Source organism: Parasteatoda tepidariorum, chromosome 1 (assembly GCF_982258835.1).
Source record: "Parasteatoda tepidariorum strain Cologne lab strain chromosome 1, Ptep-v5.0, whole genome shotgun sequence".
NCBI lineage: Eukaryota > Metazoa > Arthropoda > Arachnida > Araneae > Theridiidae > Parasteatoda > Parasteatoda tepidariorum.
In genome coordinates this window covers 12,540,516-12,556,499 of record NC_141755.1, presented here as the reverse complement: position 1 = coordinate 12,556,499, position 15,984 = coordinate 12,540,516, and the positions used below count along the sequence as shown (strand labels likewise).

Below are 15,984 nucleotides of genomic sequence, written 5' to 3'. Positions count from 1 at the left end.
TATTTCTCGAACATGGCTACAAAATCCTAGTTTATTTTTCGCTTTGGCCACAAAGAATTTAAATATCAAGTGTGTAAGCTGTCATAAGCCTAAACGTGTGTATTTACAAATTTCTGAACGAATTTTTTTCGCATGGTCAACGAAAAGCTGAAATAAACTGACCTAATAATTTTAATGAAACTAAAGGTTAAAAGCGAATAGCTCATACCAAAGAAGTGTTGAATATTATGTTTTAATTATACTTAAGCCTTAATAATTTTATTCATTGATTTAATTTATATTTCCTAATTTTTATGATTAAATAATAAGCCAGGAATTTTTATTGTGTTTAAAATGCTACATGGACCTTCTTTCTTACTTTTTAACAATTTTATTTATTTTGGCATTTGATAAAATTAATGACTGTTTAGCTATGCGTTTTTTTATTATAGAGTTGCACAAGTCTTGTCTTATGCCATTAACCTGTAAACATCCAGCTAGATGCTGTCCTATGGTTATATTGTTTTGTAAATTTAGCTGGATTCTACTTTGTTTTTTACTGAAAGAAATTTAATGCTACATCGAATTCAAATGTAACAAGCAATCATTAGCCCTTGACAGTGTTTATAACAATATCTGGATCAAAATTTGTTTTTAAATTCATTGCGAGAAAACTTTGCTCGAAAATTTTAAAGATTTAAATTGACTCAAAATCGTGAATGCGTACTTCCTAATAATCACATTTCTTTTTTTTAAATTCTAAAAGCTATTGACAATATTTCTGAAATTACAAGAACAAAATTTAAAAATTCATAATAGGCTTTAAAAAAATTCGAATTCATATTTTTATGTACTTAGACAGAATCTTAATGATACTGAAGTATATTTTAATTCAAAGGGTAGTAATTTTTTCAATTTGTGAATTGACTCAACCCTATACAAAATCGTGCCTTCTCTGAATAATTTCTTTACTTAAAAAAGGATATTGTGACCTGGTGGATCTGTTCCCTAAAGCATAGAACATCACAGTTAATTTTAATACTAAAGAACTGAACCTATACTCTTTTTCAAAATTGGCACTGTAATTATTCAAGCTTCTTTAATGTTATTAATACTCTTAAAATGAATAACAAGCGATTTTAACCTCCTTAATGGTCACATAATTTTGAAGAAAACTTATAAAAGTGCCTATTTTTTTAATCAAGAAAATTGTGTTAAGCTATATAAGAGTATGTATAATCTATGCATTTTTAATCTCAGCTAATTTTTAACTTACATGTTTGAATGTTGTCATCCAAAGTAAGCTATCTCTAAGCACATTACAAATAATTTGGCATTTCCATCTGGTTTATAGATTGATAACATAAACATTGCTCCAGGAAAAAGGATTTTACTTATTTTTGGCGGGTTACTTTTGTACACTATCCTGGAAATATCAGGATGGAAATAGAGGATGTATGGAGGTTTAAACAAGTGAGTATAATATAATCAATATACCCGTGAAAAAAAGCTTGTATGTAATTAGGTACTTGCAAGTAATCACATAGTTGTGTCGAATCCACATGAGTATCCGATTGATTTAAAATTAATGAAACATGATGAGGGTCGCAAAGATGGAGTTGGTGCACTGATCAAACAAGACTTCCATATTTGCACGTTTAATTTTGGTGTAACATAGCTGCATCTGATTTTCGTGTTATTTAATCTGTACTTTCAATAATATTCATTACGAATTCTATCCTTTGTGGGAGTCAGTTCAACTAAAAAGCTGTAGAAAGTTTTTCGATTATTAAACGCAGTGTTTGCGGAGAACTTATTATATTGTTCTACCGTTCATCATTAGTTTTATAAAAATCGGAGCATTTTTTAGCACATGGTCCCCAAAGTAGGTACTAACGCCTTCTCCCCCCCCCCCCCTGCGTTAGTGATGAAGACTTGCGAAGGCGCTTGCAAATTTATAGGTATTTGAGAGGTATTAAAAAATTATAGATTAAAATAGATTTGAGTACACGTTAAAAATCATTGGTATTGAAAAGTTAATTACATTTTTCAATCAAAACATAATATTTATTACTTATATGTTATGTTATTTGTTAAAGTGTTGGTCTTAAAATGCTTTTAAACGATATCAAAAAAAAAAAAAAAAAAATTTATATTCACTTTAGGATTTTAACGTGTGTCACGATCTTCAGATTAATTTGAAAATTTTATGCGTCTAAGTTTTTTCTGGAAAAAATTATATATTCCTAAACTTCACTAAACATGCATTTCTTAGGTATTTTTCGGTCAGCCGCGGGTGCAAGGAAATTCAACTATTTTTCTTTTTTTTCCCCTTTTTTATGTTATTTAATATTTTGTGTGCGTCCATTTTGTTCAGTGTTTTAAAAAATGAAATAAAATAAAAAATTGCAAAATTTAAAAAAAAAAAAAATTATCACGGATCCACATTTTTTGGCAACTTTTCGCTTGCGCTTGACTTACGGAATCGTAGTAGTAGATACTTTTAATTCATCTTTTCTCACTTTTTACTTACTTTATGAAGAAGTTTTAAATATATTTTTAATTTATTTGTGTGATTTATGCGTTTTTACCTTTGTCGAATAATTTAAAGGTATATTATCAAAATCTGATTAGCTTTGGATTTTCTATTGTTAACTTATAAAATATAACTTACTGATTTATTTCTGAAATAAGTTTCTCTCTATATATTTGCTTTACTAAAATTGCAGGTAATAGATTCCTAATCAATTTCATTACATTTCGAAGCCATATCACTTATTTCAAATTTTTTATAATATCAAAGAAAAAGATATCTTCAAAGTGATATGTTTAATTTACTTAGCCGTGGTGGCTCAGGGGATACAGCGTTCGCCTTGCGATGAGATGAACCGGATTCGAATCCCAGCGATGGCTGGTCGATGTGAATTCCGCACCCGGCTTGCACCGACCACAGTGCTAACGTGAAATATACTCATTGTTCGACTGATCATGGGGTAGAGTCCTCTTGAAGTCAGACTAACCGCAGGAGGTTTTCGTGGTTTTCATCTCCATTGTAACGCAAATGCGGGTTAGTTTCCTCAAAAAGTCCTCCACGAAGGCAACATTTGTACCAATATTTGATCCTGGAGTTCCCTTATCTTCTGGATTGGGTTCAAAATTACAAGACTGCGGCGTTGACCATTAGTAGCCGTAAACTCAAAATTGGATCGGCTGTTCAACAATTATAAAATGAAAGGATAAAACGTACTTTTTTCCGAATACTTAAAAATTTTAAATGTAAGTTATTTTATCAAAACTAGTGATTTTTTTAACATAAATACATTGATCATTTTCGACATATTTTAAAGGCCGGATTTTAAAAGTGTTTCTTACCAAAAGATTATAAGACTTCGGATAACAGTGTCTTATTATTTATTGGTATGGGGGCGTTGAGAATTTTTCAACTTGCAAAATGGGCGAATAAGATAAGGTTGGGATTTGGCGTAATGTTCGAATTATGCAAACTACTGGGTCATCCAAACTAGAATAATTAAGTCCAGCATCACTTAACACACCTTGAGGCTATAATTAACTGAAAAGTGTGTTTCATTATTTTGCATGACCATTTCAGAAATGAAATCACGCACTTAGGAAATACCAAAAAGAGATGTTTACTTGCGTGACGTCGAACACCACATTCACACAAACTCTGACATACCATCACACGTAAAGAATGCTAGTTCTATTTTAGATTGTAATTATACTCAAGGTTAAAATATTTCCGCTATTCTGGCTTTAATTTGAGATGCTTTTTGCCAACAATAGAAATAAAAAACGAATTATCTCGAAACGAATTATAATTTTTTCGTCGAGATTTATATTTACTTTTAAAACACAAAATGGAGCTCTCGAATTTGCTTACAGTTGTCATTTTTTGCTCCTAATAAACAATCCAACGGAATTTTACTCGTTATTAATCTTAGAGATTTTCCTCTTGGCTGTAGTTCGTTGCAAATATAATTAGGAATTTAATTCTTTTAAAATTTGTTACCTGAATTTTTTAAAAAAAGGCAAAAATCATGTTTTACTTTATTTAAAAAAAAATGCCAAACAAAAGAGCAGGTCGTTAAAAGCCGTTGGATTGGAAAATTGCTTCCAGGCCTGAGAGGCCCCAAGTATAATTTTTTCCATAAAACGCTTCGATAATTGTTTTTTGAACTATACAAGAAAATAAGAAATAAATTTTAGTTAGAAATGATGCTTGAAATATTATATTTCAAAAATGCATACTAAATTATGTAAACTCTTATATTAAAAAACAAATATTTGAATTGTACAACAGAATTTTCAGTAAACAAAATTTACTATTTAAAATAAGTGAGCATGGAGTAAATTAAACTTTCAACGAAAATTCGACTCATATCTTCTGAAAATGATAGTTTGTGATGCGTTCTTCTTTTTAGTCTCGCTAAAGTAAAATATTTTTCCTTTTTATTCAACGCGAAAAAGTTTTTAGAATTTTATAACTTCTTGTTTTATAATTTGTTGCTTCGTAAGTTAAGTTTTTAATTATAATTTATCCCATTTTTTTATTCACAATTTATTATTTGTGGGAATATTCACGTAATTCGAGTGTTCCCCTTTTTTTCCAGGTAAAGTATTGTGGCGTTTCATTTCCGCCATTTGTTACATGGATAACATACATGCAACAGATGCCACTCCAGGTGTCAACATGGAAATAATTGAATCCAGGGGTTAGTGAAACTCCAGAAAAAAAGGGGCCTATTCAGGGGACAAGCATAGAGTTGAAACATTATACTCCGGACAACAATCAATAAAATTAGACATATTCAGCATTTCTTTTTTTTTATTATTATTCTCAATTTTTTGTATAGAATTAGCAGTTATCAATACTGGTTAAAGATAACCAGACCACTTGGTACGTTCGAAATGTGAACCAGCAATAGGGTTAAAATGACTCGGCCTCGAAATTATCTAAAAACGAGCCCTTTTTTTGAAACAGATGGGACACGTGTCTCTATTATTCGGAATAATATTTGTACTAAGATATAGAATACAAAAAGAGCACTTTGAACAGAAAATTGTTTTATTAATTCATATTTAAAAATTTATCAATAGCTGATTTTGTAAATCAAAGAAACTTCAATGGTGAATAGCTGTTTCTCGCGAATCTAAATAACTACAAATAAGTATAAATTTGAAAAATTAATCTTAGAATTATTGATTAAATTAGTTAAAATTATTGAATTGGAAGTGAATTTGGAAAATTTTACCTTTAACGCAATAAAAGATATCAGTATTTTATGTTGTATTGCATAACCATAATTATTAAAATGCTAAATATAACATTTCCCCCTTATTTTGACCTAAATTTAAACAAAATAATGAAAAAAAAGTAAGAAAAATGTGTTTAATAAAATTCTGCGTCAATATTTATGTACTAAAGAAAAAATCTGGACATTTTGAAAAACACTAGGCAATTTTTATTGCAAATGAATAAAAAAAAATTTAATCTATTCTTATATTACTTTCTTAGAAAGTTTTAACAATTCCCTGTATCATTTTCTTGATGGAATACTGAACAACTCGTAATCGTTTGAGATCCATATATAGAAAATTTTAAAACAACTGTTGCAATTAAAAAATGACAAATATTAATTAGTTAATATTCCCTCAAACTAATGCTTAACTAAAATTTGTAATTGGATTAAAAACTTCGATAATATTATAATTTTTAAATAGGGCTTTGATAATCTTTGAAGATAAAACTCAATAAATATGCAGCTTAACATTTTTGTTTGGATGATCTCTAAATTCAGCATTTAAAAATTTATTTTGTGACTACTGTATTGTTGAAAGAAATTTATCATTTTTAAAATCAAATCAAATAGACTTATCAATATTTGCGAAACTACAACTCCCCTAAGAAGATTTGTTAATACATTTGAAGAAAATAATAAGCTTATGAAACCTTAATTATTCACCATAAAAACTTGCAAATTTAATATTGTTCCATGAGTTTTTCATGAAATGATTGAATCCCCCAAAAGTTTGAGAAAATGAATCCTGCAAGTAAAGGCTATATGCCTGAACCATATGTACAATGAGTGGACGATTCCTAAATTTGAATTGTCAAATTTTGGCGACTTTAAGGGGCATTATTAATCAAAATAAAATTAAAAGATGTTGGATCATAAATCCAAATCTTTCAATTTTTCTAAAATTTAAAATTTGTATTTGTAGAAAATAGGATGTTCTGAACACACACAAAAATTAGGAGCATTAGAACGAAATTTTTATCAAATATATTTCAGATAATATCAGATATATATCAGATAATATATTTCAGATAATATATATCAGATAATATATCAGACAAATATTTTTTTATCAGAACAATTACTGACCAATGAAAGTTATTAAATGCTATAGGAGAAAAACATTTATAAATGTAACTCATTTTAAGAATATTTTGTTTGGTAAATCAATATTTGCGAGCAATAAATTGCATCGCTTTGTATGGAGCATTTACTAAATAAGTCTTGAGCAAAATTAATTTTATTTTGTAGAAATGTTGAGGAAATATGGAGAGGTTAATTTTCAATGAGCGGATGTTACTTTTTTTTCACATGACTTGTAAAGCGTATTTCCGGATGTGTGTGTGGGGCTTCACCTTTCAGAGTGCACCCAACAACTGCAAGTGGTTGAAGGGAAAGGCTATAGAAAAGGGATCTCTAACAAGGAGGGAGAGGAATTCTATAAAAGGGGGATATCTCCCATAAAAGAAGAAAAAAAAATTTACTCAATAGTTGGAGTGCATTAGGGATCAAGAGGAATGGAGAAAAATAATGATTCCAAAAGTCCGTGAAAGCGAGATTGTTAAGGTTAAAGTTGGTTAATGTTGTTTAGATTATTAAAGAAAATCTTACATATTTTATTAATTTACCAAAAATATTTATATAAAGTTGCTAATAACTATTTTCTAGAACTATTATGATTGTGATAATCATAACTCTCACGAATTAGCACTGTGAAAAAGAAAATATTTAAATGCATGCAGGGCCTGATTATCACCTAGGCCCAATAGACATGGCCTAGGGCTCACAATTTCTGAGAGGCATCAAAAATTAGTAAAAACTCGAATGAAAGGTGGACAATCTTTGTGTTGGTTTAAGTTTAAGTACTAAATAAAAAATAATTACAGCTTACAGTAAAAAATGATTCAGCTAATCAGTAACTTTTAGCAAAAATCTCTGATTTCAATTGTTTGTGGTCACCAAACTATTTTTATTCTGACATAACATTGTTTTGTTGTTTAATATTTTGCTTTAATTTATAGATACGTAAACTTCAACTTAGAAAAACAATTTTTAACTGTCTGCTTTCAAAATTTCTTAGAATGTTTCTCTTGAATCATGCAGTTCAATAGATTCTTTTTCGTTATTCGGGCTACTCTTCAGTAATTTAACTTCAAAATATTTTGTATGGGACCCGGAAAATTTCGTGGGCCTTGGGCCTGAATTTGTCTTGACCGGTCCCTGAATACATGCACCAATTGCCAGTTTTCGGGAAAATATACCGCGGGGATCAGTAGCCTACTATGTAGCCTTGTTGTCCAAAAATGATAATAAAATAGCAATAACAAATTATTTTTGGGAATTACAAACTAATCATATAGATCGCTTAATATTTCATACACATAAAAAAAAAATGAAAAAGAAAGAAAGAAAAAACATTTTCTCTCGAACAACGACGGATTAAAAGCTGTAAATCAGACATAAGTAAAAAATTATTGTTCAATTTTACAGAAATAATGAAATGTAAAACCATTTCAAGTTTTCCCGTCAAGCTTGAATTTTAATTTATGAAATAAACCCTTTTAAATAAATTCATATCAATAACGTAATTTATATGTGACTCAGGGTTCATGTAAATAAAATTTAACACCAACATACATAAACACTTTTTTTATTATCAAATATATTTACAATGCAATAATATTTCTGAAATAGAAACTACTACATGTCCAGCTGCTTTTTCACAAACTTACATTGCTGATTATTCCAAAATGTTTTGAAAGTACTCTTTCACTTATAAACAGTCTGGCATTCAACATCTGATCCTTTTCAAATATTATATATGAGGATTTAAAATATATCACATTCCTCATCAGAACATCAGACGTCATTGCACAAGAGTTTTGAATTTAGCACCATAATCAATTCGTGATCATTTCTTATCATGACTATCATACTTTTTTACGTGATCAGGCCATAAAAATGTGAAGCAATAATGTCTTTATTAAATTGATTACATCATCTAATATGGCGTAGATTGATGGAGGAAGAGTTAAACCATCTTTAAAATAAATTGTCATACAGAACAAGTTTGAGAAAATACCAAATTTTAAATGCCCTTTTCTGGATGGATAAAAACATTACGCTGAATAAAAATAAGAAAAAAAAGGAAAAATGTGCTATTACTTTTTATTAACAAGACGCTCATAGTTGAAAATCTCAATGCTACGCTGATAAAAAATAAGAAAGAAAAGGAGAAATGTGCTATTACTTCTTATTAACAAACCACACTTAGTTGAAAATCTCAATGTTACGCTGAATAAAAATAAGAAAGAAAAGGAAAAATATGCTATTACTTCTTATTAACAAAACGCAGATAGTTGAAAAGCTCAATGTGACATTTAAAATGTCAATCTCAATGCGACAACACATTAAGTGACATTTTGATAGCATTTATCTTTTTAGATACAGAACACGTTAAGCGTATATTCGTAGAACTTTAATTTTATATTCCATGTCACAAAAGGACTGTTTTTAATGAAAAAGGAAATTTTGTTAAGTTTCCTGATGTTTCTATACATTTTAAAATCGAATTTCTTAAGTTAAATTATTCCACGAGGTCTCTTTCATTATAACACCGCAAAAGATAGTTCTATAATACATAAGTAACGTTGTGATAACATTTAGTTTTCATTAGGAACATTTATCATTTCGCTACGATTAACAACGTAAAAAAATACGCTTACATTAAATTTTATACACTTTTTTAATAACAATCATTGAGCAGCTGACCCAATTTTGAGTTAACGACTACCAATGTTAACTCCGTAGTCAGCCGTGTTAATTTTGAATCAAATCCAGAAGATAAGAGAACTCCAGGATAAAGTATTGGGAGAAATTTGCCTTCATGGAGGACTTTTTGATGGAAATATCGACTTAAAAACGACAACAAACAATGATGAATGAAAAGCAATCAAGGAGGTTGGTGAGTGGAGCGAGCAGGGGACAAAACATTCTATTTTTATTGAAGATTATAGAATGATAAATAAAAAAGCATAATTTCAAAAAGTAACAACCCCAAAAAAAAAATTTAAGACGTTTTCGCTAATTGTATTTACTTATCAAATTATTATAAGTCCGAGACTGATTGAAATGTGAATAAGTAATTTGTAAACATACATTTTCTTCAACATTCTAAATAATTATTTCTTCTAAGTAATTTGTAAACATACATTTCCTTCGAAATAATTATTTCTACTAACTCCCGTCGTTCATTATTTAAGCTTTCATAAAACCATCAATCCAGAACAGGGATAAAAAGTATATATTCTTCAATTTTAGAGCTTTGGACATCAATTGTGATATATTATCTGATAGATTGATGAATGCTAGTGTTTACTTCCCGTTAAATAAAATAAAAATAATGGGCAACAATCATAAACGTCTTCCCTATCTGCCACATATTCTGAAATCATCGCTTACGTCACTACCCGAGACCCATTTAGAAATGACTATAATAAATTTTATGCTAATAGAACAGGAATTTATTATTTTTGTAAAGATCTCATTATAGATAAGAAAGGAAGAGGAAGTTGGAAAATTTATAAATTTACATATGAGTGAGGAAAATTTAAATTTATCATGGGATAATGATTTTGTTTTGTTGCTTACTGTAAATTTATGATGTCTGACACTTTGCTTTGAGTCTGATTTTATTTAAAATGGAAGGTAAATTTCTAATGAGAATTCGCTTTACTTCTAGAACAAGGGTCATGTTTGGCTAGATATTGCACATCAAAGGAATGTAAAAAAAAAAATGAAAGTGGTCCTTTATAGTGTTCTGATGGTATCCCTTATAGTGTCTTCATAAAATGTACGATTTTCTTAATAGTGTACATTAAAATTATGTATGTACTTAATATTGTACATACATAAAATATTGTACATTGATATATTTAACTGGAAAAACAGGCTACAGGCGCGCAGTAAAAAAGTAAATCATTGTGAACTATGTTTTAAATTTATGTTTTCATATAATAAGGAAATGGAATATGGATACTAATTAACACCTATTCTTAAAATCTATTTTGTTTTACAGGTTAAACGTATAATATCTATATAATTAAATAAAAAATATTCGATCTCATTTTATTTTGTATTGTTTGTATGAAAATAAATTTTAAAAAATAGCATTGAACAAATACATTCGTTAAAGAAAGGCATTTTAAATTTATGTTATTGGTATTTCTCAATTATTCATAAATGCAATTTTCAACATGTTTTTCCCAATAATGGGTGGATTAATGATTCTATCTCGCGCAAATGTAACAACTCATCATTCGATGTTCTTTGTTCTTTTGAGATTTTATTTTAATAAAATACTGCTCCCATTATTTATTGATCAGTTGTCTCTTTTTATAAAAAACAACACACAGTGTTCGGCCATTGATTTAGGAACTGATTTCTTCACCGGTCGGCACAAGTGTTGCCATTGAATATAACTTTTTCTTGTCATCCAGAGATACATTAGTCACGTGCTCAAAGAGGAAGGGAGAGGATATTTCCTTGGTACTCAATTGTTTTGGCTGGAAAAGAAAAAGAAAAAATTAGCCTCTATCATTCAAATAAAAATTGTCAGGATTTTTTTTTATTTAAATATCTTTAAAATAAATTTCGCTATAGCGTATGCAAACCTAATTATTTTCTTAAAACAAGATGTTGCGGGAGTGGGGAGCTTAGGGGCCCACATAACATCTGATTGTCCTAGACGCCGGCAAAAATGTTAAAAAACTACGTGTAAGATATGAACTGCGAGCGCATGCGTAAATCTCATTGTGCTTTCGCATATGAAAATCGTGTGCACTGAGAATACCTTATGTAGTTAAGTTAGACTCCAACCAAGACTTTCTAGAAGTACTCAGTACGGGTTACCATAAGTAAGAAATTTGATCCATTAGTAGTCCAAACGTAGTGACATCTTTCTTATTCACCTCCACTGCGCAGTTGCCCGAAGTAAAGATCGTAAAGACATGGTTCCCAGTAGACCTTAAGTCAAGCATCAATGGCTGCTGTCAGTAAGCGGATGGGTGACCACTTTGATCAGTCTATGTAGGGACCGAGAGTAAGCGGTACTGGTCCTCGTTAAGCTGTTCTACCGTAAAATGCTGGACTTCGTGCGCAGGTAGTCGGGCTACCAAAGCGGAGGAGCCATCCCCTCTTGCAGAATATCAAAATTGTGATGGCATGTCTTCGGATTCTCCTCGAGGATGTTTCCCAGACCGTCGTATATACCTACTAATCTACCTTTAACGTTTGCCTACCTATCTTATCAACCACTGCGCAGTTTATGTTAATATACGTTGGACAACTAAATTGATTCGTGTTGAGATCTTCTCTTCTAGGAGGTCCTTTCCTACTCAATGATGTTGAATGATGGCCGGTAGAAATATGAATTGAATGAAAATTATTTAAAATGTCTCCAGGTGTTTCCTGACTACCCAACAGATTTTGATGTTTTCAGTGCCAGCTTTTTCTCTAAGAATCTAATATAGAATAGTAAATGTTTTAGCATAAACAACGGGAAATCATTAATTTCGATGGCAATTAGCGTTTTTTTTTCTTTTTCTTCTTCTTTTTTTGTGTAATTTATTGACGATTCTAAAATAGGTACTCTTTTTTTACTTCTTTTTTTGTCAAGGATTCCAATGATATATATAAAAAGCCTTAATTATAGAACACTTTAAATATGCTTACATATCTGGGAACTTATAAAACAATAATACTATTGAAGAAAAAAAAACGAGTGCAGAAAACTGTTTTAATTTCAAGATATTGAATTCATAAGTCAGGGGTCTGTCCAGACATTTTGTGAAAGGTCCGTTTTTTGTGAAATTGTGAAAAAATTACTCACATTCTTTCAACCAGGGTCCGCTTTTATGAATTTGTGCAAATAGGGTCCGTTATAGCAAAAAAAATTTTTTTCAAGGAGTTTTTAAATTGTATAGACATACAAGATTATGCTCAACACTGTAAAATTGTAATTAAGAAAAATTAAATTTTAAAAACTAAACAACAATTGCTCCTTCTAAATTAGAGATGCAACATACAAATATTTGGTATTTAGCCTATACTGCTGAACGCAGAATATTAATTTCGGACGAATAATGGAAGAATCGTCTGCCGAAGACAAAACTTAATTCGTTTACATCCATCTTTCTTGTTTTCTGCCCTGGAAAGGGTTTATTCGATTAACAAAATAATAATGAAGATAAACAAATTTGTGAAGGGTCCGATTAAAAGAAAAATCATTTTGTGAAGGGTCCGTTTTTAAGTTAAAATATTTTGTGAAGGGTCCGTTTTTATGAAAAGATATTTTGTGAAGGGTCCGTTAACGGACCCAAATTTCTTCTAAACAGACCCCTGTAAGTTAAATGTTTAAATTCAATTATATTCCTATTTAAAATATGCATAAAAAGTATTAGTTTCTGGTGCATTTTTGTTTGTTTAAGAGTTATGATGAAAACGATGCACAAAAGAAAGAAAAGAAATACGTGAATAACTTTCGATCTAATGACAGGATTTTCCCGTACTGCTATCAATAATTTCAATGGTTTTATAACCTCAAACATACGACTTAATTAAAATAAACAATTTGTCAAGTTACAAAATCAGTCAAAAAATGCACTTTATTTGAATAAATAAACATTTTCTTGATTTATTTGGATTCTTGATACCCAAAATAGGGTTATTCATTAAAGGGGTCGGAAATTTAACCACAATAACTTTAGTTTTACATTTTGCACTTGTTTATTATTGAATTTCATTTTTACATTTTTACGTCATTTTAATATGTAATTTTAAGTCACAAAAATCAAAAAAATTGAACTAGATCGGCCGAATATTTAAAAATAGAAATTTGTAACCTTTTAAATTAAACAATTCGACCGAATTATATTGGTGCGTGAAAATCCAACCATTAGATCAAAAGTGAAAACGATATACATCCTGCTAAAACTTCAGAGAATTCCACTAAGTTTCCGATATATAATCTGATTGCATTCAATATAGAGCAGATTAACACAAAGAACACAGATATCTGTATTTAACGCTTTAAAACCTACATAAATTCCTTTTGAAAAAAAAATCAGCTATAAAATTTATTTTTGTTGACTCCTGTAGTTTAACAAAAGCATTCTAATATCATTATTAACTCAGTTAACACTGTAAAAAAATGTTAATTATTAGAATTATAAAAAAATCGGATGATTTTTCAAACTCAACAGCTTGCAAATTTAAATCGAACTTAGTTTTAGTTTAAATTGAAAACAATATCGTGTAATCAAATTTAAGATAATATGGTTCAACTTAGTAACGAAGTAAGATAATACGGTAGCTAAGCAACTTAGCTTCATATTAAGGTTACAGCAAATTTTAACAGTTTAGAAATCAACACAATCTAAAATTTCTAGTATTTCAGCATTAGTATTGCTCAATTAATATTACAGAATATTTGAAAATTAAAACTTTTATTTACCTTTTCTTTCTTTTTTGGTATCCTTAATTTCTTTTTCTTCTGTTTGGGAACAGAAAGACTGATGTTTAGAGGATCTTCCATCAACTGCTTAACTTCGGCAAGAAACTTCTCAGAAGCTTCTTCCGCATCAAAACTAAGTCCAGCCATTTTCCGATGATCTTTTGACCAATACATAGTATGGAACGTCTCCTGTGACTTATAATTCGATCGATAGTCAATAGAATCTTTCCACAGAACAAAACCAGATCCTTTCTCGGCCAGAACAATCTGAAGCCTTCGTTCGTTTCTAGCACGAGTTTCCCCTTTGTCCAACAAGAGAACTGGTATACCAGTTCTTTCTGGTTCTCCCCAATCATCGTTGCCAACTGTTGAGAAATATAAATTAGCTAAACACCGACACACGTACACATAAGTCTTATGACTGCCGAAAAAAACTTCGATTTGTGCTATGTCTTGTTCGGAAAGTAAACCATTTTCAACTTGGTTTGTTTCACTTTCTTGGTTATCTTCTGTTTGGTAATTGCCGTCTTCCAACGAATCTCTGGAAACCGAATTATCTGGATTCACAGATATTTGGAGATTATCCAACTGGCCATTAAGACATTTAAGAGAGTCATATTTCTCCATGATAAATTTAACGGCATATTTTTCATTGTTTGAGTTTTTTGTGACTATTTCGGGATCACAATATATTTGTTCTGGTTTGTCTTCGTAATACTTAACGTTGCCGTTATGGCACGTTTGATAAGGACTTGTGATAATGTACTGTTGTTCCATTATAGTTTTTTTTATACAGTTGAGAGCTCAATAAAACACAACGGGATGTCGAAGAAAAGTAATCATTTTGTATAAGAGTTGACCACCAGGTGCACGCTGGTTTATTCTATACCTAAAAAAGAAAGAAATGCGGTTTTATTAAATTCACAATAATGATTATCAAAAAGTTTATTTAATTTCGCAGCTAGAAAAAGAATATTAAATTCCAAGCTTTTCGTTTGAATTTTGTACTGTCCAGTCGCACCTGCTTTTTCGCCATTAAACCCATGTTAACTAACGAACCATTCAATATTATTGTATGCTGTGTTTATTGAATGGGAGGAAAGAATCTACAATTTTTATTATAGCAGTCAGACTTAAAATTATAATTCCTCTAGAGTTATCATAGTTTATAAAATAATATTAATTATTATTATCGCTATTTTAATTATCATTATTTTTATAAATTATTAATCGTAATTTATAAAAATATTCTTACATATTATCCAATCAAATATTTTTAAGCATTAAATATTAGGGAACGTTATTATTAAATGATCATATTAGGGGCAGAGTATGGTGAAACTTGACAGATAAATGGCAATTTAAAATTTTCAAATAATAAATTTAAGTTATAATTTATTTTAATAAATTATTTTGGCATAACTTAATTTTAAAAATAAAATAAAAAATATGGCAATCTTCTCGATGAAATGAGGTTTAATTTATGAATTATGCATGCTTACGAGTATAAATAACTACCAAAAACAAAAAAGAAAGCTTACGGATTATAAAATGGCTAGTAACTGTGGTTTTTATTGTTGTTAAGAAAATCGTGGAAGTCTGTCTTCTTTCCCTTTCATGAAACAGTCATGAGAGGGGAAAGAAACAAACATAAAAGTAATAAAAAAAATTTAATCCAGAAAACACCCTCAAATTCAAATGAAGTAAAGACCAGACACCAGACGAAAAGCATTGTTATGTTCAAGGATGAATTTCCAAGAACTAGTCAGCACCACGCCTGATGAGATATTAACAGCTTCACCTGGAGAGGTGTGGTTACTGGTTAGTTTCTAACAAGTTTATGAACTATAATCGAATAATTCTATCTAAGTGTGGTTTTCAAGAGGCGTGGGAACCTGTATTCTTTCTGCATTATTATAAAAATACATTAAAAAAAGGATGTTCTTATAATCACGTGTTTTCCCATAAACAAAAACAAGTTTGTTCTCATAATTATGCTTTTAGAAATATTTTTCTTGAAAGTGGACCAATCCAGAGTTTTTTGGGAAAGGTCCCGTTTTTATAAAATTGCAAAAGATCTACTAATAATTTTGTGAATCTAAAACGCGTTAAATCAGATTGTTGTTTTTTTTTTTCAGCCAGGGTGTCCCGTTATAACAAATTTGTGAAAATTGG

The 15,984-nt window shown here is 29.8% G+C and overlaps 1 protein-coding gene across 2 annotated transcripts in view; it reads right to left on the bottom strand.

The window, feature by feature from the left end:
* Positions 1 to 7,931: 7,931 nt before the first annotated feature.
* Positions 7,932 to 15,984, bottom strand: part of MESR3 (misexpression suppressor of ras 3) — a 32,337-nt gene continuing 24,284 nt past the window's right edge. For both annotated transcript variants that reach the window (XM_016053074.4, XM_016053075.4), the window contains exons 2-3: positions 13,810 to 14,698; positions 7,932 to 10,861 (exon numbers count right to left, since the gene is read on the bottom strand). In XM_016053074.4, coding sequence (XP_015908560.1) covers positions 10,727 to 10,861; positions 13,810 to 14,586 — 912 coding nt within the window. In that variant the 5' untranslated portion in view covers positions 14,587 to 14,698 and the 3' untranslated portion in view covers positions 7,932 to 10,726. The remainder of the gene's footprint in view (positions 10,862 to 13,809; positions 14,699 to 15,984) is intronic.